The sequence below is a fragment of the Myripristis murdjan genome, chromosome 12 (assembly GCF_902150065.1).
Source record: "Myripristis murdjan chromosome 12, fMyrMur1.1, whole genome shotgun sequence".
Lineage (NCBI taxonomy): Eukaryota > Metazoa > Chordata > Actinopteri > Holocentriformes > Holocentridae > Myripristis > Myripristis murdjan.
The window spans coordinates 27,498,112-27,525,664 of record NC_043991.1 but is presented as its reverse complement, the minus strand read 5'-3'; the positions used below and the strand labels follow the sequence as shown (position 1 = coordinate 27,525,664).

Sequence of the window (27,553 nt, the reverse complement as noted above, 5' to 3'; positions counted from 1 at the left end):
ACAACACCATCCCAAAAGTGAAGCATGGTGGTGGCAGCATTTCTGAATGCACCATATATATATATATATATATATATATATATATATATATAAATTATTGGTCTTCAATAAATGGAATAATGGTTTTCAAGGGAAACACTACTTCTGTTTCCAGACTTGTTTCTTGTATCTGTGTGTGTAGTGTGTGGCTGAAATGCCCAGTCCTACCAGCTGAGTTCAGTGTTAGCCTGAGCCCATTGTGGCTCTTTGGCTGTATGTCCAGGGCAGTAGAAAGGCTCCTTATTCAGGCCTATATTTGCATAATAATCGGGTCTGAACCGTGTCAACTCTGAGCCTGAGCTCTGCTCCAACTGCTGATGAAGCAGCAGCACGCGCTGATGACCCATGATGCCTTGCGGGCGTGGGAGCTGTGTGGGGTAAAGGCTGTAATGTCAAAGGCTATCCTAATTGGTCATGACAACAGGAAATGACATCAGCGAAAGGCCCAGAGGGCTATTGTCTGCAACTCCTGAAAATCTCGTGATCACAGCATGTGTGGACTTACTGATCAGGATGGATGAGCCTAAGAATATTCCAAAACACAGAGACACAAACACTCACACATTTAGATTCTTCAAAGCATGGACAACCCAATATGAAAACACAAAACCAACATGTATGTTTAAGACAACACACTTAAGCACTGCCATAAACACACAGTTCTCTGTGTTGCCAACTCCCATACAGTAGAGAGGCATGGTCGGTGGCTGCTCTACAGTGATAATGAGGACTCAGTGCAACTATCAGCCTTGTTAAGCAGCAGATCACTGTTCTGCAGAGACAATGCCAGCCTTATACACACAGCCATGGCATCAAACACACTCTCGCTGACTGTCGTCATTTGGGCAGGGCGGAATGAGGAGTCAGAGTTGGGGGGATGGAGAGAAAAAAAGAAAGTGGCCAGAGAAAGGGGAGGGTGCTAGGTGGGAGGGTGAAGAGGGCCAGGCAAGAGACGGCAGCAGTGTGCAGCTGTGCACTGAGTATGTAGGGTATGGGGACAAGCTTGCATGACTGGTGGGTGCTGTACAGGAGTGTGATGACACATACCTTTTCCACATCGGCTTTAGTCACGTTAATATCAGCGTCCATCTTTTCAAAGTATTGCTGTGCTCTGTCTGCCTCTTTACAGTCCCTCTCAAACTTTCTTTTACACTGGGAAGAGACAAAAGACAGAAAAATCCAAATACGATCACAGACATTACATCACTGACATACCTTGGCAAGCAATAGCATAGAAAGTATTTTAGATTATCATCTGGAGTCTGTGGAACTTGACCTTTAAATAAGCATAGTAATGGACGTCACAACATGTTATGTATGTTCGTCATATACATTTCAGACCAAGCATTGTGTGTGACAGAGATCAGTTTGTGTGTGACACAGCAAAGGGTTCTGTCAAAGTCTGCAGCCTGAAGATTAAACAAATGTTCATAGTGGCCATTTGTATACAGAAAAACAACCATTCATCAGACCCTCTTTTGACCCCTCTAACTGAACAATCAGTGTTTGTTGTGCGAGTGTGCACTCTGAACTATGCCTAGCTGCCTCATACACAATGGCATCATTGAACACAGAGAGGAGTTGAAGAAGACAAGGCAGTTATGTATCTCTCTCACGCAAACTCTCTTTCTCTACCCTGTCCAAGGGGCCAGGCAGAGATAAGGAGTGGTGTTCTGCCCAATCTCTCTTTTACACACATCACTAAAACAAATAAACTGACCCTCCTGGATCAGCCCTTATCTACTTTTCTTTCAGCTCCAGCCTTAGTATATACAACTACAATCTGAAATTCTCTGATTACTGTGGCCCAGTGGTTACTAAAAACACACAATTGATTTGATATTCAAGTTACACTTCAGAGATTCCCGTTCTGAGGCCATGGTGTCGCTTTTCTGAATCTACTTTAATATTATGTGTTAACTGTTAATTAACACTAATTAACACTCGTCTTTAAGGGTTTTAATCTGATTTCATGCCTGCTACTCTGGTGAAAGAGTAATACTAATAATATCATAACCCTTTTATTAAATGTTAGTCATCAAAAGACAAGCCTAGCCAACATAATTTATCTCAATTTTATTCATCCAATACTTTCAAGCCTTATCCTGTCTCTACTCCAAGCATTGTTTGAGGTTTCTTGAGAAGGCAGAGTCAATTCAGAAGGAACCTGTATGAGTGAAATTGAATTTAATGGTCTTAGTTTAAAGAGATGTGTAAACTAAAATGTGAAATTTTTCATTATTATTTTTTTTTTCATCACTCAGTGTAGCCATCATCATCAAACTATGAGACTCTGAAGTCACTTCTACGCAGAGAGGCCTATTGGTTGGCCTCGCTTGAGAATGGAGGAAGTCCAAACAGACCCCGGCCTCAGTTTTAATTCCTCACATCCCTGTTTGAATGACTCTTCACTTACATCTGAGGGCTAGCAAAGGCTTGCATCTAAATACAGAGTTTTACTGAGTGATGGTGTCAGTCATGGACTTCCTCACTTTAACTCTGCAACGACAAGCCTCCAAAATGTAAAATTTTTAGCAAGTGAGCTCTATAGCAATGTTAGCTATTAAAACATTTGCTACCATATTGTTGCAGTGCTAATTCCAACAGCAAGATTATATTCATAATAATGATGGTTGATCTTTATGAGGGTTTACTTGGTCCATACTTCTGCTTTAGCACAAAATGTGGTGGAAGTCAGTGTCAACAGTCACAGAATTGTTGTATAAACATCTGACTGCATTTCTTTCTTACTTTCTTTTTTTTTCTTTTTAATTATGATCTAGTGTGTCCAAATATTCAAATAGTTCAATATATTATAATATATTTACATAACCTTTTGTTACTTTTATATTTTACTTTGTTTATTCACTGTTTGTTCTCTCTTTTCTTTCTCTTGATCTTTAGAACCACTGGTCACACTGACCAGTGGCTAAAATACTGGACTAAAGTAGTACTGCACATTGATGTGGTTACTCACTGATTCCAGCTGCTTCCATGAACTCTCAATGTGCTGCTGTGCCTTACGACCATCATGAAAGTGCTGTGAGAGGAGAAGAGGAAGAGAAAGCAGAAAAGAGAAACGTTATCGTGCAATTCAAAACACTTAAATCCAGGGATTGCAGGTGACCCTGACCTTTATAGAGTGGTGATAATAAATTAGAAGAAGCAGGAATAAGTTTCTCCTCCAGAGAGAGAAAATACTGTCAGCCAACTATAACATCAAAATTAGGAATGATTATTATTCACATTGTGACAATAAATATTGATGCACAAAAAGAATGTAGACCAAGCATAAATTGAGACTACAGCAACATTAAAATTATGACCAAAGACCCAAAGTCTTAAAGGCTTAAAATGTTCAACCACTTGCAGATGATTAGAATTCTATTTGATTAAAGAACAAGTATATTATATCACACAAGCTTCACCTGGTCACCGGAGCCCTACCATGTGTTGAAGCTCTTGAGTGATGGTGGTGCAACAGCAACACACTTATCAAGGCATCAATTTGTGTTAAAATTAAATTTCATGAAATAAATAATAAATTCAGTTCCTCAAAAGATAAACAAGGTCATAAACAAATTAAGTAACAATGACCCTCAAGAGATGAATATCAAGGTGTTAGACTAGCTGATTATTAGGAAGCTGCAAAGTCATATGCCGTAGTCAGTACATGGCACCAGTGGCAAGGTTTGTGTTATTACAGTGCTCCTGGACTGCAAACACATCTTCATTTGACCTATTCTATTGCTGCCCAGAGGGACAGAAAAAAACTTGACAGTAGGGTGAAAGAGCAAGAGGGTAGACAAAGAGAGATGGACACAGAGAAACTAATGGCTAACTAAGAATAGAATATAAAACTTAATTGTTCCCATTGGGCATCCATTTATACATGTACGCAGCGCAGACAACCGACATACATAACTGCCCATAGGCCTGCGTTACATACATACATATATTCCATAAGTACAGTGTTTCCCCTATCATTCTATTCGCGGGGCACAGCACCACGCTAACGGAGCCTCCCGCCTCGCCTGAAAGTCACGCTAAGTTAATTTAATTTAACTTCATTAATTTTCAAATTTAAAAAATGAATAAAATAACAACAGAAATAATTTAACGTCAAGTTTCTATAGGATATGTCTATACTGTGTTTTCATCAAATAAACTAAAAACGCTCAGGCTGGTTATTAACCTCATTTATATAATTTCAGTATAGGGCCTATCTGGTTGGAATGCACTCTGCTGTCTTTTGAGAAGGCAGGGCGGGGCTCCGCTCTAATCACACGATAGTCACACACCTGTGCACCCATCCACAAGCAGACAGAGAGAGGAGGAGAACAGAGGAGAATCACACTTGTACCGCTGTAGTGAAATAATTCATGTGACGTCGGCTCCAGCTGCCTGTAAAACAGGCGAAAATATGAGCATTTTTTAAACGCACGGTACGACAGCCTGAGTCGACCACCAGTGGCGAAGATGAGTGTGTTTGCACTCCTCTGGTCCCCGGTCCAAGTCAAATGAACACCCACACGGGCGTTCCAAGCACTACAGCTGCGGGCACGAGTTCTGACCAGAGCAGTAAGCCCCCTGGTTGAAACGGCCTCCCCTCCCCCTGACAGGCCGCTCAAGTCACTCATCACCACGGAGACGAGTGTGTTCCCGGTACAAGTCAAATGGAAAGCGAGCACCCCAAAACTTTGTGCGTGCACATCCCCCCTCACCAAAGCCAGAATCCTTGGGGAGACACTGTTAAGTGCATAAACATATATACATACATATGTGCAAACATATGTACAAACCTACATAAAATTCATATAAATTACTCAAGTTATCAAGTCCATGGTGGTACAGAGCATGAAAAGCCTATACTATGTATGCTATAAGATGAAGCATACAAGCGCCATAGGAGGAAGACAGTGTGAACTAAGGAGTGACAGAGGCCAAGATGGCTGCTGGCCCTGCCAAGTAAGACATATTGCACAAGGCTAGGTGGCAGTTGCTGGTCTACACACACACAGTAAATATGTGGTGTGTTTTTCTAAAAGGCCTAACTTGGCCCAGAGGCAGTGAAAATCTCTCCATTGCTCTCCGTATAGATCACAGCCAGATCCTCTGGAACAAGAAACAAACCAGTTCCAAACCTTTGTTGTTTTTAAATTAGTAACAAAGTCTTTGATCACTTTGTCAGTCATGACATATATAGAGTCAACTATCAAACTAATATATGACTGCCAACTAAACCTCTATAAAGAATCTGTCTAGAATGACAATAACAGAGGGGATACACCACTGATGAGGTATCCCTGGTTTCCCAGACTGCCAGAGCTAGTGTCAGTAACTGAGCTGAATACTGATATCCTCTGCTGCCATTCAGTAACAGATCCGGGCCATTACGATGAACAAAAAAGCATTGCTTGTATTTCATAGGAATGTCAGTTCTTTGACTTGTACAAGGAAGTCCTCACTTACTCGCATACTTACACACATGGGCAAGAGATATCAAATTAACATTGGTGCAGGAAGCTCAAGGGGTAATCTCACCTGAATAACACTGGGCATGAGACTTGTAAGTGAGAATGCGTAACTAAACTCTGGCTTACCTCAGGTGGTCTCACTTCTTACTTCCCCAAAAGTTCTAGGGAAGCTAAGTAAAATAAGGAAGCGCTCCACTGTTTCAGAGGAAGTACTTCAGCTTTTACAGAAAGCAGGCCATTGTGGAGCTGGTGAATTCCTACCCAGCCGAGGTACAGCGTCAAGCATGTTTATCTTTCCGATGGTGATTAGGCCCAAAAGGAACAGAACAAGAAAACTTTGATCTTCACAAACTCCCCTTACATCAAAAACAATTCTCAATTTAACCGGCAGGCTAAATGTTTATGGCAACACAACCACAACTGCTACAGATGATAAGGTAAAGTCATTTCACAACCAAAATGGATGACATCATTGTTAATATGGTACGACCAAATATTTGTTTCCATAACAACATCTCCAAAGACAGTTTCTGTGAAAAATTAAGAAAATGTGCTGGGGAAAAATCCAACATCCCATGCAGTCTCAATCAATGCATCCTCCATCACTCTTAAAATAAACAAATTACACTAACTGTCCAAAAAAGCTCCAGAGAATACGTAAGATCCTGTTAGAGAATGATGGGGAATGTCTGCTGGTCAGATCATGCTGGACCCAACCTAAGCGAGCCATGTAAGTTCACTCATTTCCAAAGTTGAAAGCACTGCTCATCACTGCTTGTGACAAAGAGCTGTGTGGGTTAAGGACACAGGTACAGATGGTGTGGCCCTGTAGACAGATGCTGTTGTGGTATTCTCCAGTCGATCTGCTGGTGTATAAATTCAGACTGCAGAGACACACTTGGCCCGCATTCATCAAGACCTTCTGGTCAGCACAGGAGAGGGGAGACACACCCTGTCTTTTCACCAACACCCTTCTCAGTGGCAACATGTGACTGCTGGCACTGCCAGGGACCTCTTGGGTATTTCAACAGGTCAGTGACCTGAAGCTGCCAATCTCAGTTGCCCTGGTGACTTGAAAAGACAGAGAAAAAAGGGAATACTCACTAGTTGGAATTAAACCTGTAACTATTTCTAAATTCTGACTCCAAACAATGACTACCCAAAAATATATTCAGTAAATAGTGTAACTGGAAGATGTGATTGTTATTATTCAGTGATATTAGGTTTGTGATAGCAGATTTAACATTCACTTTATTATGCCAAGTGGGGCTGCTCACTTTCCTTAGACAGTTTTTTCCCCCCAGACAAAGAAATTCTTGCTGTCTGCCCGTGCTGTTATGCACCTCCTGGCACAACTCAGGGCAGCATCCACTGCCTCTGGATACCATAAACCCTAATGAAGCAGAACCAAGGCATGTGAGCATGAAAAGACTTTCTTCAATATTTCTGAAAGCTGTAAAGTAGTGTAATAGATGACTTCGATTTAATGGATTGTGAAACGACTCTACTTTTTCACAGATTTCAGACAATAAAATTCCAATATATACAAATTAAAATGTTGCCCTTCCTCTCCCTCATCTATTCTTCCACTCTCCCATGTCATCTTTGTGCTGGATTGAGTTGAGTTAAGAAAGACATGTTCTGGAGAAGGTGTGTGTGTAATGATAATGTGCAACTCTTGTGCAACTCACAAACTGTCCCCTCAAACTCTGGAGCCAGCTGTCTGCCGGATTGCAAATGTGTATTTATACACATTTGCAAGTAATGCGTGTAACATGCTTAAAGCAAAATAAGACGTGACATGTGGAGGGAAAATCAGCAAACAGCTTCTGTGCTCTGGGAAACGGAAGAGGAACAAAAACCTTGTTCCAACGCATCATGTGCACTTTGGACACGTGGGTGTATGAAGAGGTGTGTACGTCTCTATGCATCTCTGCATGTGTAAGCTCAGCCCAAGTCTCTTAATCATTCATTTCCAAGAAATAATACATAGGAATGTGCACCTGCAGTCCTGTACACTTATCAACACACAAATAACAGAAGTGAAGTAGCCACAAGTCATCCACAATATACAGAGACCGACGATTAAACCCTACAAAAACACCTGTGAGACAGTTCTCCTCATGTTTAGGCCATTAGGCGGCCATTCAAACAGTGTAAAGTTACACAGAACATTTACACTGGAGTCATTTTGGATTGAGGTGTGCATGAAGAGACCATGGAAGGATCAAGGTCCAGAGATCAGTCCTCCCTCTCAGCTTCTTATTTGTCTTTCCACCTAAAAAGAAGAGGAATGTGAGGCCACTCCAGACAGACACAGACTTCGTTTAGGATGTTTTCTTCTGTCTGCCAGACCTACCTTTACATTGTATTATTGTTTTCGACTGACTTGTAGGTAAATGCGATGCTTTTTCCTGGAATTGCCAGCTGACTAAGATATGTTTCTCTTTTATCTTATTTTTTCCAAATGGGTGAACAAAAGTTATCACAATGCAGCAAGAAAAATGTACATAGATTTCTGTGGTCACTCCCCCAACACTAAAAGATATGAGCTCAGCTTTGTGTTCTGGTGGCTCTGTATGAGAATATACTGCACTAACTGTCAAGTACACCCTTTTTTTGGCGACCCATGTCTATACATAAACCAACAGGAAAGCAATAACTCAATATAGTGCTAAGACAGTTACAAAAGATGCAACTGTCTTAGCACAAGACCTACTGTCTAAGGTCTTGTGGTGTGTTTAAGGGTCTTTATCGGCCCTCATTATAGAGGACACCTAAGCCCTGTGATCAGAGACTCCTGGGTCAGTCAGTACTATGCTGACTGAACATCTTAATATGATCCCTCAGCACGAACACAGACCAGTGAGACTTAGGCTCTTCATCCCATATTACCGTAACCCTGCCTGCTCCATGCCTGTTATACTACTGGACCATAAACAAACACAACATGATAAATAAAAAGATATCCATGATGTTTTATCATATTCATTGCTGTGCCTTTGTGATTTAGTTTTTAGTTAGTTTTTTAACACTTTCAGTAAGTTTAATGGATACATTGAATTATGTTTGCATATCTGCTTGCAATACATCTCAGGATCTAGACAATGAAAGTAGGCATACTTCAGTAAAAGCAATTTTATTTGCTTTCATCCAAGGGGATATTCCTGTGTAAGGCTGGACTGACCCTGCTCTCACCTCCTGTGCCCCCAAGAGCTGAGCTTAGTATGAGATTCATTCAGGAAGACAGAAAAGGGAGGTGGACAAGTTACAAAACAACTTAAAAATTAGAAACCAGTGAGATATTATTTTACTTTAATTTTCCCCCTGGGTTGTAGTGTACCTGTCCCACACAATGTCTAATAAGCTCCCACAGCCCGGACGGACAGGCCTCTAATCCCCCTGTCTCTGTCTGTCTGCACAGCTCTGTCTAATATACAGTACATAGAAACAAATCAAAACATACTGAGTAGTGCCTGAATACCGATGTGGATGAAAATAGCAAAAAGAATGCCAGTACACCATGGACATAACCATGATTGACTGCTTACTCACCAACCAGAAGATATCAAAAACTGTTTCAACACCCTGACTGTACAGAGACTTTTCTGTATCAGGCCATTTTTGAGGAAACCCTAAATTTGGAGCCTGCATTTGCAGTTACTTTAAATGGCCTTTATAACGTCAAAGAGTGTCTGTATCATTCATGAGCGTGTGTGTTGTATGAGTGAATGAGAGTATGAGTGACTGAGTATGTACATGAATAAAATGAAAAAAAAAAAAGTCGTATCTGTGTGTATCAATAAAATTGAAAGCTTTGTAGATACCTGAAGAGGAAGTTGTTCTGAATAAACTGAGAATTTATTTATCCCATGCTTTCAGATGAAATGATCCACTGGCCACAAAACTTTACAAGAAAATTAGACACATAAGATAAATGCTGTTAAAGGAAACAGACCTGCACTGGCTAACTGAGGAAACGCTGTTGTGGATTTCTGAGGCTACTGAGAAGACTGACACAAGACAAGCTGTCCTCAAACTGAAAACCAAAATGTACAGTGAACTGAGAAAGCACAGAGTGTAAAAGGTTATGAAAGAGATTTTAGGAAGAGGTACTAAGAATTACAGAATGGAAGGAGAGAGAACCAAATAGAGAGAATATAGACCGAATAAAACAAGGAAACAGGGAGAGTCTGCCTGGGAAAAGTGCAGTGTAGAGGAAGTGTAGAGGAAGGAGGAGGGGGTTAGAGTGGCATCCTGCAGCCTGAGGGCATGGGCCTGACAGCAGGGGCCTGCTTGCCCAAAGACCCTTTAGGACAAGGGCCAAATGCTAGACACTAGACAGAGACCCTAGCTACGCCAAGTCAAACCAAGCTTGGCTAACCCAAAGCCAAAAGAGCAAAGCAGGCCCTGAGGGGGCGGAAGACTCTTTTTCAAACAAACAAGAAGACAGTAAAGCGCTGGAAATCCCCAAACTCTCAGTCTGTATGTACTCAGGAGTCGTCTTCTACTCACATCAAGTTTCAAAAATGAAATAGCTGATCAATAACAATCTTTCCTAGGGCCTCTTCTATCATGAAATGTAGGCCGAGGAAGTATGGTACAGAAGCCAACAGCACTAGAGTCACCAGTTGTGCACATGCACATTTTCGCTAAAAAAGGTCACTCTGCCTTTGAGCAGCCTGCTGATTTTGGTTTTCCACTCCACTTCCCTCAGCTGGACTTCGTGACAAAAGAGCCCATGACACATTTTTAAGAAAGTGCTTTTTTCCAGTTGAGTAGCTTCCAATTTACTCCTCCAGAACTTTTTAGATTCGATGGGCTCCACACTGCTATCTATGAATCATGCACTGCTCTACCAAATGACTTTATAATAGTGAGGAGGAAAGTGACTTCAGTATTTAAGAATAGTATGTGGTACATCATTCTTAGTAAGTTGGTTTATAAGAAAGAAATAAGTCTGTAATGATAGAGAGACCATGATTTTGTTCCATATAAAGGACCCAGCCAGTCACGTGCTGCACTTCTGGAAAGCCTTTGGGTGCATCTATATTTACTCAGCAATGACCTTAGCTTGAGAGGGATATGCACTGGGAATGGTCTACTCACTTTCCTGTAGGCCAGTGTGCCTGCATGTTTTCCCTTACAGGATCCATGTACTAGCGTCTAAAGTAAATGTTTGACTTAAAGCATAGGCAGGGGAAAGAGGACTATTGTGCATATGGGTCAAAAGACAGATACCGTGCTGGAAATAATACATCAGGAACAGAAGTAGCACAACTCAGCGTGACCATGAAGATACGACTCACCGATTTTCTCTCAGTCTTGAGCTCCTGCAGGTAGCGTGACAGCTCACTGATGATTTGAGAAGTCAAATTCTCCGCAATAACCTCGTGTTGACCCGCATAGTCATTCAGCTCATTGAGGGTTGTCAGGAAGGCTACACAGGAAGTGTACCTATTCAGAAACAGAGAGCAATGTCAGACACCAAGATGACAAACCAATTTAGAATCAGGATATTGGGAAAAGCACCACTTTGGAAAGAGGAAACTATAATTGATTTTTTTTTTTTTTTTTGAAAAGGATAATATCAACAAGTTTTGTTGTGCTTTATGTCCTTAAACCTACTTGCTCTCTTCCTCCTCTCGTGAGTTCTTCTTGGGTTGATACTTCTTTGATAAATTCCTGTGAAGGGAAAGAGGCAAGTGTTTGTCACACGTTATTTACTATGTCTTATTCTTGTTGTATTTCCCTGCTGCTGTACCTGCCAGTGCCAACGTTATCCACTACAGCACTCAATCCAGCAGAGTGCTTTCCGCTCTTGCTACTCCATCACCATCCCTCTCTTCCAGTAATAAATCATTGCCCCAGGAGCATGCATGCAGAATCAGTCACCAGAAACAAGCATGCTTTTTTATGCTGCGTTTGCCCCTGTTTTGACAGTGATTGCATGGCACTGGCACATGAGAGTGGAACACTGGCATGTTGAGAATGCTACAGGCAAGGCAAGGATGAAGAGAAGTATAATGGACAGAGTCATGAAGGGATTGCCGTGAGTGCTGTGAGTGAAGGGTTAATGTTGGGCAATATGCTGCAACAACAACACTGTCATGCCGTACTGCCCCCCGACCACTTTGTGGTTTAGTCTGTGTCTCCCATTGTCCCTTGCTCTTCCTGGATAATTTTATTATTGTTTAGAAGGCTGCAGTATATCATACTATGTTTGTTTTTGCATGATTGTGACTGTGTTCACCACCTAATTGTATTGGTGTTCTCTTTTTCAGCTTTTCTGTCAACACAACATAATAAACAAACTATGCTCTGTGGGTGTTTAGTGTACATAGTGTACTTATGTATTAACAATCCTTTGTCTACTAAAAATAGCATGATGAACTGTTGTCAAGTAGCAATAAAAATGAACAACAAAGTGGTTTACCGCATCAGCAAGCATTCACTCATTCATACAAACAGCTACATGTGCACACACATATGAACATACACATATGTGCATGCATGTGCATACACGTATGATCACACACACCACACACACACACACACACACACGTGCGCGCGCTAACACACACACACACACACACACACACTCACAGAAATACATGCATAATGCTGTGATGTACAGCCAAATTTTTTATAGTTCACCAACAGAATGGCACAGACAATTACATCTTAACAGAGACAAACCAAATCATTATATAATAATGTACACCAAAGCACGGAATCATTTTGTTCATTTTCCTCCTGCAGTAATGGTGCTTTTGATGTAATAACACCTCTCACTGCCATTTCACTTCTCAATAGGAATAGTTGCCACACCAAGTTCTCAACAAAATGTGAGAAATGTTTGATGGAAACTTTTCTAATAGGAAGACATTACAAGCACAATACTCCTGTCCAGTGTTCATATTAATATCAAAATTGTTTATTGTCTTTAAAGCACTGTCAATGTCAATTGGTTTTACAGATGTAATAGCAGAGAAACAGAAGGCATTGCACTTGTAAGCCTATAGCACATCACTCAATGATGGAATCTAAATGCCTCAGCTTGTAAATGATGTAAAAGTGCATGCTTAATTGCTATTGAAATAAATAATGCATGTGTTAAAATCAGTAATGTGTGCCTGCACTCCATCCAGCTTGCTCTGCCCACATCCCCCATGCTTCTCCTCCCTGGTGGTGTTTGCACTGTTGCTAGGCAGATCTTTGTGACTCTTTTCCTTTTCCTGTCCTTCTCACCATATCTCTAATATTAGTCCTAGTTTCCTCACATTCAGTCACCAGCAGCCAGATGTCATGCCAGAACCTATTTGCCCATCCACTTCATAACATACTTAACCAGGACTTAATGACGAGTATTAAATCTCTGTTGTTGCGTGTGTGTGTGTGGATGTTGCCTGTGCATATTGGCAAATATTATAAATACAGCAAAGGCAGACTCTTTGTTTGCAAGACTTTACTTCACACTGCTCTACTATGGATTATACCAGACTGGAATTTGGGGGAGGAGGGGGCATTAATGCATTGCACCGTACTGGGCTAGACTGCACCATTGTGCATGTTTACACCAGTGCAGTGGAAAAGGATTAATCATGGATTAGCGATGAGCGTGATTGGTGTGGTGACAGCAACGGTGCAAAGGACTGTAGTAACCATGTGTGATTAATATTTGTGAAGGTTTGTAGGCTGTATTCCATGTCATCTAAAAAAAATGTAAGCTTGTCAGTTGTGTTGCTTTTGTGTGAGAAATGTGAGACCTCTTAAACTGTAGGTGGTCAGTAAATACCCTCCCTTGATGGTCCAGTCTTTGATAGAGGTTACAATACTAAGGAATGTATCTGTAGATACAGAAGAAAGGTGAAGGAACAAACAGAAAGAGGAATCCCCCTATATCACAGATGAGTGAAAAGGAGGGCAGATCAAAGGGCCAATACCATTAGAGTTTATTAAAACTAACAGCCCGACGTTTGTTTTGGGCTGAGAGTGCCTGCTAGATTAAAGCTGATTTAATGAGCTAAGTTGATTAGAAAGGATAATTGGCCCAGAGGTTTAGCCAAGTGCAACAAAGATGCCAATTGTGTTGAAAACATAAGAGGAGTTAATATCCACTCTGTGAAAATCCCAATTTCCTCATGTCATCTTCATCTGACAAGTGAGGATGTGTCTGACAAGTACATCACACTATGATAATAAGAATTACAGTGTGAATGAGCCTTTTTATTAAACCTTGAAAGTTCAATAAAAGCCATCTTAACTTGGCTATGAGACTACCCCCAGTCTTTTGTCCAATATACTGTAGGCAGATGCTAACTAATTAGATTATGTGGTATCTGTATATGATTTGGTCTACAATATTTTGTAAAAAAAAAAAAAAAAAAAAAGAAAAAGAAAAGAAAAAGAAAAGAAAAGAAATGGAATCTGGCTTTTAAAAATGCTAGTTAGATATTTTAAAAAGCAGAATAATCAAAAACTAAGAAGAAGCCATGAAAAATACTGAACATTTGGTAGTATATGATAACAAAAAATGGTTTGGGGTATGCACAGTTATTTGCATATATGCATATAAATGTGAACATCTCACATGTGCTTGTAATTAATTTGAATGCTGTTTCTCTCAATCCTGATGTCTGGTTTGCACCGAGCAACACAAAGATCATGCCAACTACAACTGAGAAGTAATAAAACAAATATAAATGCAATCTTTATCCTCAAAAAGAGGAGTGCTTTAGGCTGTTCGGGGGGGGGGGGGGGGGGGGGGGGGGGTTAAGGTCAATACAGCCATAATGCTAGCCCTCTTTAAGTAAGGGGATTGTGGATTTGGTGGGTGTCTGTTGTTGGGATGCACAAGACATTAAGAGATGTCTCGTTCTCTGTCTGTCTCTCTGTCTATCAGACTGCACTGAAACAGAGATGTATGTGTGGAGCAAATGGAAGGGGGAAGGCCAACTCTTGTGGTTGGCTGAGAGAAAATGTGGGTCAGACCTTTGGTTGATATTGCTGATACCTAATCTCTATGGCAACAGAAGCTCCACCCCATCCCCCTACAACCTGACTTCCTCTTGCCTGGAGCAGAAACCAGCAACAAAAACAGACAGCTATGCATGAGAGAGAGGTAGACAGAAACAATGTGGGAGACTCTTCATTGACCAAAAAATAGAGAAAAATGGAGGACGAAATAAAATCCTGCTTCAGGCTGAATCAGCCTGTTAATCTAGCTCTATACTAGAACAGTAAACTGTCCCCTAAAGGTAGAGCAGGTCCACCATGAAAATGGAAAAGATTTGTTGACTTTTTCATTATAGATGAGTGGTTTACATGCACCCAAGAAACCAGATTACTTTGAGTACTCAGGTTAAGGCAGGAAATTGGGTAACACGTTTGCATTTCTCAAAAACCCCAGTGTTTTTTTCTACCACAGAGTTGGAGAAGGAGGCAGCGGATATGTTTTTTGTTTTATTATGTTTTCATCATTGGTAGAACATGCACAAAATGGTGCAAGTATTTATGTTAAGTATTTTTAATGGTCATGTAGAGCAGAGCTGTACAGTGTGTGTACTGTGTTAATTTCCTTACCCCGCACAGGTGTGCACGTAAAACGTCTTTCAGAAATCTGACTAAGAGTTTACATGGCCAAGTAATTGCATTTCTCCAGCAGAAATCTACCTGTATTAACTGTGTTTCTCTTAATCCCTTAACCTGGTTATGGACAATGGGATTCTCATTTACATGGCATTTCAGACATCAGATAACTTTAGTAAGTGGGGAGTAACCAGCTTCTTAAAGTGCATCTGAGTGCACTGACTGTCTTGTTCAAGGACACTTGAACCTAAGTCGTCTGGATGAAAGACTAGCTCCATAATCACAGACCTGCACACTTAAGTATGGGCCATGGGTCAGCTTAGCTACTCACCTAATTTGTTTTGCATAGTTGGTTTCAATCTCCGATCTCTCCTTGACAAATTTGGTGTACCTCTCGACAAATTCAATTCCCCACTGTGTATGCTTCTCCAAGTTGTCGAACTGATCCTGCAAACAAAAAGCAAAAAGAAGAAGCCATAATCATTATCATTCAAAGACAGGTCATTAGTAATCATTCAGTCAGTCATTATCTAGGCCTACAATAACAAACCAAGCACAATGAAATGTAATACTGTGTGAAACAGAAGAGAAGTTCTGGTTATGTCTCCTGGCATCATAGCAAACTTGACTGGATGAGAATGTGTGAATTATCTATCTATCTATCTATCTATAGATAGATAGATCTATCTATATATATCTATATATCTATATATAGATAGATATAGATATATGAATGACAGAAATGACAGAAATAAAGCTTATGCACTATGAACAATGAAAAAAGTAAAAAACAGTGTAGCAAGTCTTCACGTGAACTGACAATTTGTCTGCTACCAACATACACGAAACAGCGAGAGGTCAAGTAGTGCCAAATATCTATTATGATGTTTCAACATTCCAAGAAATGTTGAAATTGTTTAGGTGAAAATAAATGGCATAGGAATGTTAAGATACCAGGATTTTGATAGTTGACACCAATATCACTGCAATTCTGCAATTCTCGATACCTGATTTGATACCACAGCAAAAACAGAAATCCCATTCCATACACACTCCTTTATTTAAAAATAAAGTACACAGGAACTTTTTATTTGAAGTATTTAAATGTATAGGTTACATCAGAATAAGAACACTAAATTACAAGTGCAACATCGGTCTGTAACCTTCAAGTTGAAAACAAAGCAGCCCAATAAAATATTAATTTCAAATCAAAAATGTTTGAAATGTATGAAATGTCCTGCTGTAACAAACACAATGGTGTGATTGTGTGTGTTTATTTTGATGTAGAGCCCTGTAAGGATGATTGCAACTTTAAATGCTTGAGAATTTAAAAATGCAGGCTAAGGCTACATTAGAGTAAAAACACTAAGTTACAGAGTGAGTTATCAAGTAGTATGAATAAAACGATATTAAAAACATTCGCATTGGAATTGTTTTCAAAAATTTGGCATTGACTTGGTCGATTCTTGTGACACCCCTAGTTGTAACTGTAACTCTTACAGTTTCTTGCATAGTTCCTAAAGCCACCAATCTTGTGTTCAACCTATCCTTTATGGATTGATGGCTGTAATTCATAATAAAACATGTTTACTGTTTGTGGGTTGCCTGTGAGTGCTGTATGTGGACAGATACTGTCCATACAAGATGCCTTGTTTTTGCAGCAGTCTACTCTAATATTAAAAACACACACAGTATCATCTTCACGTGGATTTGTTTTACTGTGGCTTGGTGAAGACCATTCTAAAAACAGGAATTAACACTTTTGGTTACAGATAACCAAATATAGCCCAGCTGTTCAAGCTAAACTCACTGAAGACTTATCTTGTAAAGTATTTTGGACAGTTTCATCAGAAACTATTCACTGTTCATTTTAAGAGACACACACACACACACACACACACACACACACACACACACACACACACACACACAAACATAAAATGAAACATAAAACGTATGAAACATAAAATGACCTTGGTGTAGCTCCAACAGTCCCCCATCCTCTCCTCTACCATTTCTGGAATCTTCCTGAAGCTTAAACACCGCTTGTCTGGTACAACAGAGTAACACTATGAAGTGTCAGTGAGATCTGACTCTTCTGACTGTCTAAATCGAGGTTACACTGCATACTACAACTGCTCTGTGCATCTCGGTGCTGAGCCCATTTTGGTAAAGACATTAGGCTAAGAGAAACAGGAAGCGGTTGTGGCAAAAAAAAAAGGTTCAAGACTTGTACACTCGCTCGTCACCTTGAGGTGATTTTTTTTTTTTTTTTTTACACCGGGTAGGCCTTCATTGTAGCTACATCAACAAAAAGAAACATACATTTAATGTGCTGTAGCCTGGCCCAACATTATATTGCATGAAGAAGTATGATAAAAGCTCTGACAGACCTTTTGAAAACGGGCTATTGTATTTACACTCTGTGATTACTAATTGAGCTATTCAAGAAAAACAATGGAGTGTGCTTTCAGTGAGAGGGACTTTCCGGTCTACATTGTTATTCAGTTTCAATGAGCAATCGTTCATCAGTGATCCACTCATCAGGACAATGGCAAGATGAAACAAAAATAAAGAGACTCACTGCTTAGCCTTTTCACTCTCCTTTGTTTTTCTCTCTCTCTTGTCCACTTTTGGACTTGTTTCTATACAACACCTTCTCGATTCTCTTGACCCCCAAGAACATGCTCTTCCAAGAAGATGCTCTTTGTCAGGCTAATGTGCCAGTTATTGCAATCAAATTTATTCACAGCATTTACCTCATTAACACGGGGCAGCGCTCATTCTTGAGGGCTTCAAAATTAGTTACTGGACCAAAACAGACTACAATCAGCACACGTCACTGCACCCAGAGACAGTACACAGTACATAATACACAGTACACAGGCACAAAAAGCCCTCCTCTCTCTAGCATACATTACTTCACAAAGACAAATCAAATTACCCTTTTTTGCAGGGGCACCATCTTAGTCCATATGTCTTGACGTGGAACATGCAGCCCTTTTCAATGGCCAAATCCAAACAATGTCCATCCAAACCCTTTCCTCTATTAAGTCGTATGGCAGGCGCACTGTGGTTAGGTTTGAAAAAGCATCTACTTCCCAGGTCCCCGATCAGAGCAAGGACTGAAGATTTTGGTCACCCTTTCTAGAGTGTGTTTGGGAGAGGGACTATGTCCACTGACCCACTCCAACACAGAGAAACCGGACAGCAGAGCAATTAGAGAAAGCAATTCTGATTGTCTGGAAGCAGTGAGAATCCCAGAGAGCAGGGGAAGATGCAATGCAGCACTGACACACTCGCACACCCATACACACTGTGCATCTGAGGGCACGGCTGCCTCCCAGCATTCAAGCTGAATGCTCCATCAGGCGTAAGGTGAAATAAGTGGGATGGAAAAGGAGGATACTGATGAAGGGGGGAAAAAACGGAGGGAGGGGGCTTGAAAGAGAAGAGGCGGGATTACATGAGAGGAGATTAAATTGAGGGGGCACTGAAGGGGTGAAGCACTAGTCTATTGTTGGCCAAATATATTCTACCAACCCTGCAACTGGAACTTAAAGCAAATCCAGAATATCTCTACATAAAGGCATAGCATGAAGGCTATAGGCTACATGATGTGATGACTCATTATGAACTCATGCATCTTTGTGAGGGATGGCTGTAACACTAAAGGGGAAAATTCATCAACAAGGCAATTCTGCAGCTACAAGAGAAAGCGGAAATTAATAAATTATGACCTATTGTGAGGAAAACATCAAAGAAACAACAGAGTATGAGAAGCTGTTTACTACTACAGGTCTATTTATTGAAAGATGGTCGCCCTAACTCCCCACACCACCCTGCACGACTCTAAATTATAAAATACTGCATATTTTATAAATTTATAAATAATTCTCTACCAACCACTTCATGTTGCCTTATTTGTGGGCAGCCTTAAAAAAGAAAGTAAGAATCTCAGATTTAATATATCAGAATTAATTGAGGCAAACTGTTTGTACACGGCCCAATGGTAAATTCAAAATGGATCTATACATGAATGATCATTTGATGATACAAGCAACTTTTACTTATCTTTTGCTATAATTACATATGAACCCACTCCCACAAGGACATGCAGCTGTAGAACATGTATTTTTGGTTTGTTTCTCTCACATTAAATTCACCGCAGCTTTGTTTGCCACCTATCTTGACACAAGATCATAAATATTGTTAGACATCATAGACACTGTTTGAAAGACAGAGGACAAAGCTTTACAACTGGTAACCATGTGTACATGACCCATCTGGTCAACTGGCTTCACATGGGTTAAGTTCCAAGGGTTGTTTTGCAGAAAGTCAACTGTCCATTGATACAGGGTCAGTTATTCTTTCACATATAGCCAAATAGCTCAACAGACCATATTCATGTTCAAAACACAAATGCAATCATTGTAAGACCTCCCTCCTAGAGGCCCCTTTGCCAAATACTAAATCCAGCTCCTCCTGTGGAGCTGAGCTCACTTCCATTCTATCAAGTGTGACCTTTGACACCTGACCTCATTCCTGCAGAAGGGAGTAAGGGGGGCATCCCTCCAGGAGAGGAACCAGCTCTGCTCTGCTTGCTATTTCTGGAAACATCCCATTCACTGTGGCACATGTACTATTGTAATACTGCATGAAGTAAAATAAATAGGGCAGTGTTTCTGAGCCCTTTTTGTATCCAGGACATAAGAAAAGGCTTCAAATGGAGAACAAAGCAGACATTTAATAGGTACTAAACACATGTAGGCTGCCCATTTACTGTAAGAAAACAAATATAAGCTTGTTTGATGATCAGCCCCCAAACCTCCCACTGTTTCCAACTGGTGATGGAGATTACGGTGCATTTTTAATGCGCTGGAGTGCCAGTTAATCTCAACTAATGCACATTATTTAGCTAGAATTGCGGATCAGATCCCTTGATCATCCCCATTCTAGCTGCCTATGGATCTGCATCTCTCCAACACAGACAGATCCTCTTTTCTGCCTGTACAATACTATCAGGGCAGCAGCACGGTAGGCGTGTCATCTTGTTCATCAGAGGCCAAGCTTGTGAGAGAGATGAGCCTGATGCGGACATGAGCACTATGATATTAATCCCATGGCCTGGTCATCTCTGAGCTACAGCAATCATATTTAATGATCTGGCCAATGGTTCTCCTCTGCCTGACCTCCGAGATACACCAAGATGATTGTTTCTGCTCTCCAATTAAACAGGTTGAATACTGGCCAGGCTCTGAAATCACACTTGCCATCAGAAAACTGCTGTGTATGGCACTTCCAAAGACTCTGCAGTGAGAATATAAAATGAACGTGAGATATGATCATATTTATAATGATATTAATATTCAGTTATTATTTTGGACATTTGCATATATAAGAGTTTAAGAGTTGCTGGCTGTTTCAAACGTAAATTCCAAACCATCCTCACCATTGCAGACATGGGGCTCTAGTTTCCCGGCGCAGCGCAGGGTGGCACAGTGAGGCGAACCCCATGCAGAGCTAGTTTCGACCAGCGAAACGCGAGAGGCGGACGGTTTGCAAGTTTCGCAGATCGAGGTGCGCCAAGTTGGGAGTGGCGGCGCAGCGGGGCGAGGTGTCGACAGATTCTGCTTGGCGCAGTGACAGTTTCGTGCCAAAAGGCTTCGCTGTGGTGCGCCAAAAGCTCGCCATCTGAAACCACGTCTACTTTCAGCGCAAGGTGGAGCGGAGCCAGCGCAGTGGAAGTTTAGCTGACAGGCGGGCAGTGCGCACACGTCACCACAACCTCACAGGCAGGTTTCCGGAATGTCAGGCACATTAACAATGCAATAAATACCCACAAAACCACTATTCAATGCTACTATCTCAGTCAGCACATAAATATATCTCCATATTGACTGTCCCGTCACAACTGATGTCAGATCAAAGGAGATTGGCACCGTTTGGCATGCATAAAGAAAACCCAATCTGATCACCTGTCAGTCAAACAATGTGTCCAGTACGGTGTTGTCTGGTGCCTGGCGCTGCTCGTGTTAACTACACAGTTCTTCTTCCATATATATAAATATTCCACTCTGGGTTTCCGTTATCCGGTAATCACCGGACTATGACTGGTAAAATCTGCCAAAGTCCGGAAATTTTTAAATGTCCGGTGAAAATATTCCCTCTAAGCACAATTTGAATTTTATTAAAACAGTCAATTTCCATGTAATTTTATGTATTTATTTATTTTTTTTTTTAAATAGCCTGCATCATCCCTGTCTCCAGTGTACCAGAGAGGGAGACAGAGAGGTTTTTCTCTGCAGAACTGGATCAAAACAGCGCAGCGAAGTCGTCTGGGGGAGAACAAGGTCACAAGACTGACGCGCATTGCAAGTTGCGGAGAGACACTTGAGACTTTCGATTTTAATTCAGCTGCTGAATTAAATTTTTATTGCATCTATTTGATTTCAAGTTGGCAGCATGCCACGTTATTAAAATGGTATGAGCCAGTTTTTTGTTTTTTTTTTTGCAAATTGTAGTTGCAATTGTTTGCAACTGTATGCAATGTTCATGTTAAAAGAGCACAGGCTTGTGCAATATTTAATTATTTTAGAAGTTACACACGTGATTCAATGGACGGCACTCATTTTATTTGATATAACCTACTTTTCAATAAAAAGATTACGCTATAAATTGACATGCCTTGATATCATTCTTAGCCTGCATATAATTTCAAGCTCAATAAATTCAGAAAGTTTGACCGGAATTTCAAACATTTGTCTGGTAAATTGAAAACCTGCCGGTCACATTGTCCGGAGCCAATTTTTTCTAACGGAAACCCTGATTCCACACAAATCGAAAATGTAAAATGCATCAGTTCCTTGCCAGACACTGGGCGTTTAGAACAGCAAATGTAAAAGTTTTCATGAACCAGGTTTTGTTTTAATCTCTAGTGTGTTGTTGCATCAGTAAGTGATGGAGTTGAAAGTTGTAAAAAATGTATTTATATGAATATGGCAAGGATTATCCTTTGAGGTAAAAACATTGATTAAAAATGGGGGCTTCACAGTTAAATTTATATTTGCCCGTAAAAATCAATAACTTTAACAGACGGTGACAGAGCTGGAAAAAAAGAGATGCGAGGCAGGTAGGTAATGGAAAGATAGGGGACTGAGGAAGACGAATGTAAGGATAGATGCATGGATGGATGGATGGGTGGATAGATGGATGGCAGGTGGCTCCAGCAACATTCCAGCAGCCAAGACTGGCCTCATTGTCCTCAGTGTGTGTTGCGGCTGCTCTCTTCCTCCATGTCAATTGTGTAAACGTTCATTACACCTTCGCACAGCGCAAGGCGAGGACAGGGGCTCATTTGATTGGTTTAAAGTGAATCGGCTGTGTGAAACCCACTCCACGCCTTCTCTCCTCCCTTCCGCTGGTAGGAGGGACGGTAGAGTACTTGCGCCACCGAGCACGGCGTGCCAAACTTGCAAAATCCGCCTGGCCACACCCAGTTGGCGAAGCGCATCTGCGCTACGCCCCCGCCTCGCCAGGTCTGTGAAACTATACTCAAAATATGCTGCTACGGAATTTACATACTGTTTAAGCCAATGTAAGACAAGACATCTTACATTGGCTTACACAGTCTGTATAAGATTCCATAAAACTCTGTTTGTAGGGGGATACTTGTGATCACTATATGAGGATTATGATCATTTTCATGCATATCAAAAGTTTATCCAGTACATCAGCAGCTGAAAAGTGTTGGCTACAACTATCCTGAACAGTTTTTCAATGGTTCACTGAGAAAAAATGTCATGCTGCCTTGATATGCACATCAAATGCACATCAAGTATCACATTTAAAGCAGGCAAAGAATCAACTGACTCCCAGTCCTTCTCTTTTGTATGATAGTGGGCGGTAGAGAGCAATTGTACTACCATTATTTCCTACAGAAGCAGAAAGGTGAATATGATCTTGAGAAAATGAATTTCTTTAAGTAAAGGACAACCCGAACAACTTCATGAAAAAAGGGATAAAACCTCCGGCATATCATCTCATGGGACTGCTAGTGATGTTATTTTCATTTTTTCATCTAGTTCAGAATTCTGCAGACCCACAAATTTAGTAGGAAGACAATACACCTGTAAGCCTAATAACATGTTGATTTATAATGAAGGGCACAAGACTAACACAGAAAGAGTTCCCATTAGGTTGCTACACTCAAATAATCTGAGGCAAGTGGCAGCTATTTAAAGTAACTGGTTTCAAAAAAGTGAAGAGGCACACTACAGAGAAACCCTGGTGACGGGCCGTGGAGGTAGGTATTTTCCCCCTCCATAGATGGGGATTACCAGCTTGAAATTTCTTTGACACAACCACCCCCTCTGATCATTTGCATGTTCCCTATGATTTATGCAAGCATGCTGCTGCACAAAAAATAATACTTGCTCTGTGAAGGTGGTACAGTGCCAACTTAATTACATTCACAAAGTCTAATTAATAAATAAAAGTATATCAGGTGTTCATAGTTAATATATTCAGCAATTAGTGCTACATTTTAAAATGGGAACTATGGCTAATATACTATAAGGTCCAGCCTTTATATAATTTCCTTTGACTCACAAAAAAACATTAGGGTATAGGCTTGCACTGTATGACGCAACCTCTTCTCTCAAATGTTCAGCTGGTAAAAGTTTGTTTTTCTTCCTTTCTGACACATAGTAGTTTGCTATTCATTCTGTCTGACATGGGTTTGGATGTTAACAAGAATGGGAAATATGCAATGCCTCATTTATATATTGATTTTTATTGACTTTCACCTGAGCCACTGCAGACATTAATGCCATAGTTAAATTACATTTACAAATCACCTCAAACTACAGCGCTGCATTTTTTTCGTGCTACACAACACTGTTACCACTGAGTTTCCTCAATAGGAGCCTTCTTGTTTTATTATGGGTCTGCCACCTCTGCAGAGATCAGTTTGCTGCTCTGAAGATTACAGCAAGAAATCAATATGCCATTAAATGAACAAGAGAACAGGAAGAAGAAAGCTGTTTCACAGGGTGACTGAGGGGAACGAACAGGAAATAGATAGTAATAGCAATAGTAATAGTAATAACACTTACTAACTTGTTGAACAGTTGTCAGAGGGAGTAGCATTTATATTCTATTGAGTCATACTACAACTAACCACATGCCCAATCATATGTGCCAAACATACATGCGCGCACGCACACCACACACACACACACACACACACCACACACACACACACACACCACACACACACACACACACACACACGTGTATTTAGTTTAGAGGCCAGTTTCTCTCTCTGAGCCTTTGAAACAATAATCAGTACTTCTGTTTTGTCCTGGTTGAGCTGTAAAAAATTCTGTGACATCCAGGCCTTAATATCTAAAATGCAGTTAAAAAGTGAGTCAAGTGGTCTAGTGTCATCAGGAGACACGGCCACATAGATCTGGGTGTCATCAGCATAACTATGGAAAGAGATGCCGTGTCTCCTGATGACACTGCCCAGGGGTAACATGTATAAATTAAAAAGTAACGGTCCTAAAATTGATCCTTGTGGTATTCCACAGGTGACCTCATATTGTTTGAAAACTGATTGTCTATAGAAATGAAGAATTTTCTTCCAGAAAGATATGAGGTGAACCACTTTAAAACCATTCCAGACAGGCCAACACACTCATCTAATCTATCTAAAAGAATTTGGTGGTCCACAGTATCAAAAGCAGCACTCAGGTCAAGCAGCACCAGAACTGAAGGTTTGTTCTTGTCAAGGTTTGTTCTGATATCATTTACTACTTTTAGCAGGGCCGTCTCTGTGCTGTGATTTGTCCTAAAACCAGATTGAACATTTCCAATTTGGTGTATGAATTTAAAAAGCTACTTAACTGAATAAAACTATGGGAGGTTTGAAATTGGTCTATAACTGCTGGGAGATAGAATGTCCAGGTTCCCTTTCTTTAAAAGAGATTTAACTAAAGCAATTTTAAAATCAGTAGGGAAGACACCTAGCTGTAGGGAATAGTGTACAATGGATAGTATGTCTTCAGATACTGAACTAAAAAGTTTTAAAAAGGGAAGCAAGGGAACATGTGGAAGGTTTCAGTTCTGTTACTACTTTCCTCAGAGATATCCTGATGAAGTGAGATAACACAGACAGAAACCTCTGGGACTCAGCTCTGAAATGAAGCACTGGAACTACGTGAAGAGTGTGCTGTAGATTTGACATGCATACATTTTGTCAATTTCATTACTAATAGGTTCTTACAAAGATTCAAAAGCTTCCAAATTTTTGCTTCAAGATTTCAAATGCAAGTTTAAGCAACTCAAATTTTACCTTTAAGCTTTGAAAAAATGAGTTTCAACTTTTTAAAAACATAGCTTAAAGCTTTCAGATTGTGTGAGAAGGTTTTTCTCCACAGAGTGTAGCCTCTGATGGGACACCTGTTGAGAAAGAGACAAGCAGATGTCTCACCAGAGGAGGGTGAAGTATCCACTGCGACTGAGGGGGACAGATGTTCTGCTAGAAAAGAGGACAATGGGACTAGAGCACTAAAGATGCTTTTGTCCAAGCCAAGCATTCTTTTTTATCAGTGGTTCAATGTGCTGACCAAAGAGTAAGGATACTTGGTTAGGTTGGGGGTGTAGGCCTGTGCTGAAAATATCTGTGCCCTGAGATTACACTGGGCTGTGGGACATGTTTGTTAGACTAGACTAAGCCCCCACACATACCAATGTCCCATGGAGAGCATGCAAAATTGACTTTATAGTCTGTTGCCTAACTTATTAATTGTCCAAAAAAAAAAAAGTGCTCTGTCTGAAAAACTATCATGGAAGAAAGTAAATGACATACTTTCATTTAAATCTATATGGTTCAGTAGGTAAAATGTGGTCTTTATATTGTTCTCTATGAGAATTTCTTTTCTACAAAAGATGGAAACTGTATTGGGAGTCTCATTAATTAACAAACTCAAAACTGCTGGGAGAATGAGAGGAGAGGGAAAGAAACTGTATTCATCCTGAACTGTTCATTAGGAGTCTGAGGGTATTGCCAGTGCCAATAATAAACAGCTAGCCCCAATTGTTCTAGCAAAAGCAGTCTTGCTTGTTCCAATAAAGCAGAGTGGCTGAAAATATCTATCTGCGATTAGTCTTTTAATGATTATCCAAAGCCTCTCCCTTACTGTCTCACCATGGCCTATTGGTCATAACGAAGAGGACATACCAGAGCGAGGCCTCAGAGGAACAGTGTATTCAGTAAACTACTACAAGACATTGAAATTTGGTTTCATCTATGAGTCGGTCAATGCTTGTCTTCACCATGTCTTACGACAGTAGGCGTCAGCCGCAAGAACAAATATTTGGGGAGATTCCAAACCTTCTTTTGAACACACACGAGGCTTTGTCCAACAAAGTGGGGAGGAACAATCCCTCAATAGCCCTCTGTAACCTCTGTGTCAGCGAGTAGTCAGAGGAAGAGGGACAGTAGCTGTGCACACAAACACAAAGACAGAAGCTCATCATCATGTGCTGGGCCAGTGAATCTCAACCATATCATAAAAGGCTGAGAGTGGATCGAATGCCCCCTGCCCACCCCTCTAAACAACTTTATAATGAAATTAAAATAAAACTCTTTCTTCATGAACCAGGAAAATCAAGCCAATGAAAAAAATAAGTCTATCTTAATTCACTGATGCACAAGATTTATGAGTTGTAAAAGTTTTGTAACAGTTTTGGGCTTCAGTTTTTGTTTGCTAATGGCTGCTGTTTTGCTAAATATGACACAGACTTGGATAACCCAACTACATCGACATTGTAGGTTCATGTTCACCTGTACAATTTGTTACCTATGCAAAACAGCACTCTGAATGAACACAGAGGGCTGACTGATACACTGACACACACACACACACACACACACACACACACACACACTTTGCAAAATATGAACAGCTGTTGGAGGCAGTGTGTGCCTTATGTGTGTTAGAGCTCTTGTTTGCATGCCATGCAGATATTTATAGAAACAACGCCCCAGCTGGGGTTTTAAAGTTTAGAGTGCATGTTACTGTAAGCACACGTGTATCATTCTTCTACGCTAATATATTTCCTCTGTGTGTGTGTTTGTGAATGACCCTGACTGTCTATTTGAATACTGAAGACTGTAGTCACTCCATCTCTGTCCCTGTCAGTAAATAGGGATGATAAACTTTAAGACAGAGCTGTCAGTTCACTTGACTAGAAACATTAACCTCTGACTGTGGCAGTGAGAGGTAGTTGAGGCAGGAAATTGCTGCCTCTCGGTTGTGACTCATAGTAACTGGAAGGGTGGTCGAGTCATTCATGGAAGTCAAAAAGAAACACTTACAACACCATTCTTTTGGGCATGGCCCTTGTGACATACCAACAAGCTGATTTCAATTTACTAT

At 40.6% G+C, this 27,553-nt stretch overlaps 1 protein-coding gene across 8 annotated transcripts in view; it reads right to left on the bottom strand.

Annotated features, from left to right (window-relative positions):
* fnbp1b (formin binding protein 1b) overlaps positions 1-27,553 on the bottom strand; it is a 64,355-nt gene that overhangs the window by 23,618 nt on the left and 13,184 nt on the right. For 3 of the 8 annotated variants that reach the window (XM_030065966.1, XM_030065968.1, XM_030065972.1), the window contains exons 1-6: positions 17,081-17,251; positions 15,439-15,554; positions 11,145-11,201; positions 10,826-10,973; positions 3,017-3,079; positions 1,087-1,191 (exon numbers count right to left, since the gene is read on the bottom strand). In XM_030065966.1, coding sequence (XP_029921826.1) covers positions 1,087-1,191; positions 3,017-3,079; positions 10,826-10,973; positions 11,145-11,201; positions 15,439-15,554; positions 17,081-17,122 — 531 coding nt within the window. In that variant the 5' untranslated portion in view covers positions 17,123-17,251. Of the gene's footprint in view, positions 1-1,086; positions 1,192-3,016; positions 3,080-10,825; positions 10,974-11,144; positions 11,202-15,438; positions 15,555-17,080; positions 17,252-18,051; positions 18,437-27,553 lie in introns of those variants that run through there. The other 5 variants (XM_030065969.1, XM_030065971.1, XM_030065970.1 and 2 more) reach the window with 4 other exon arrangements.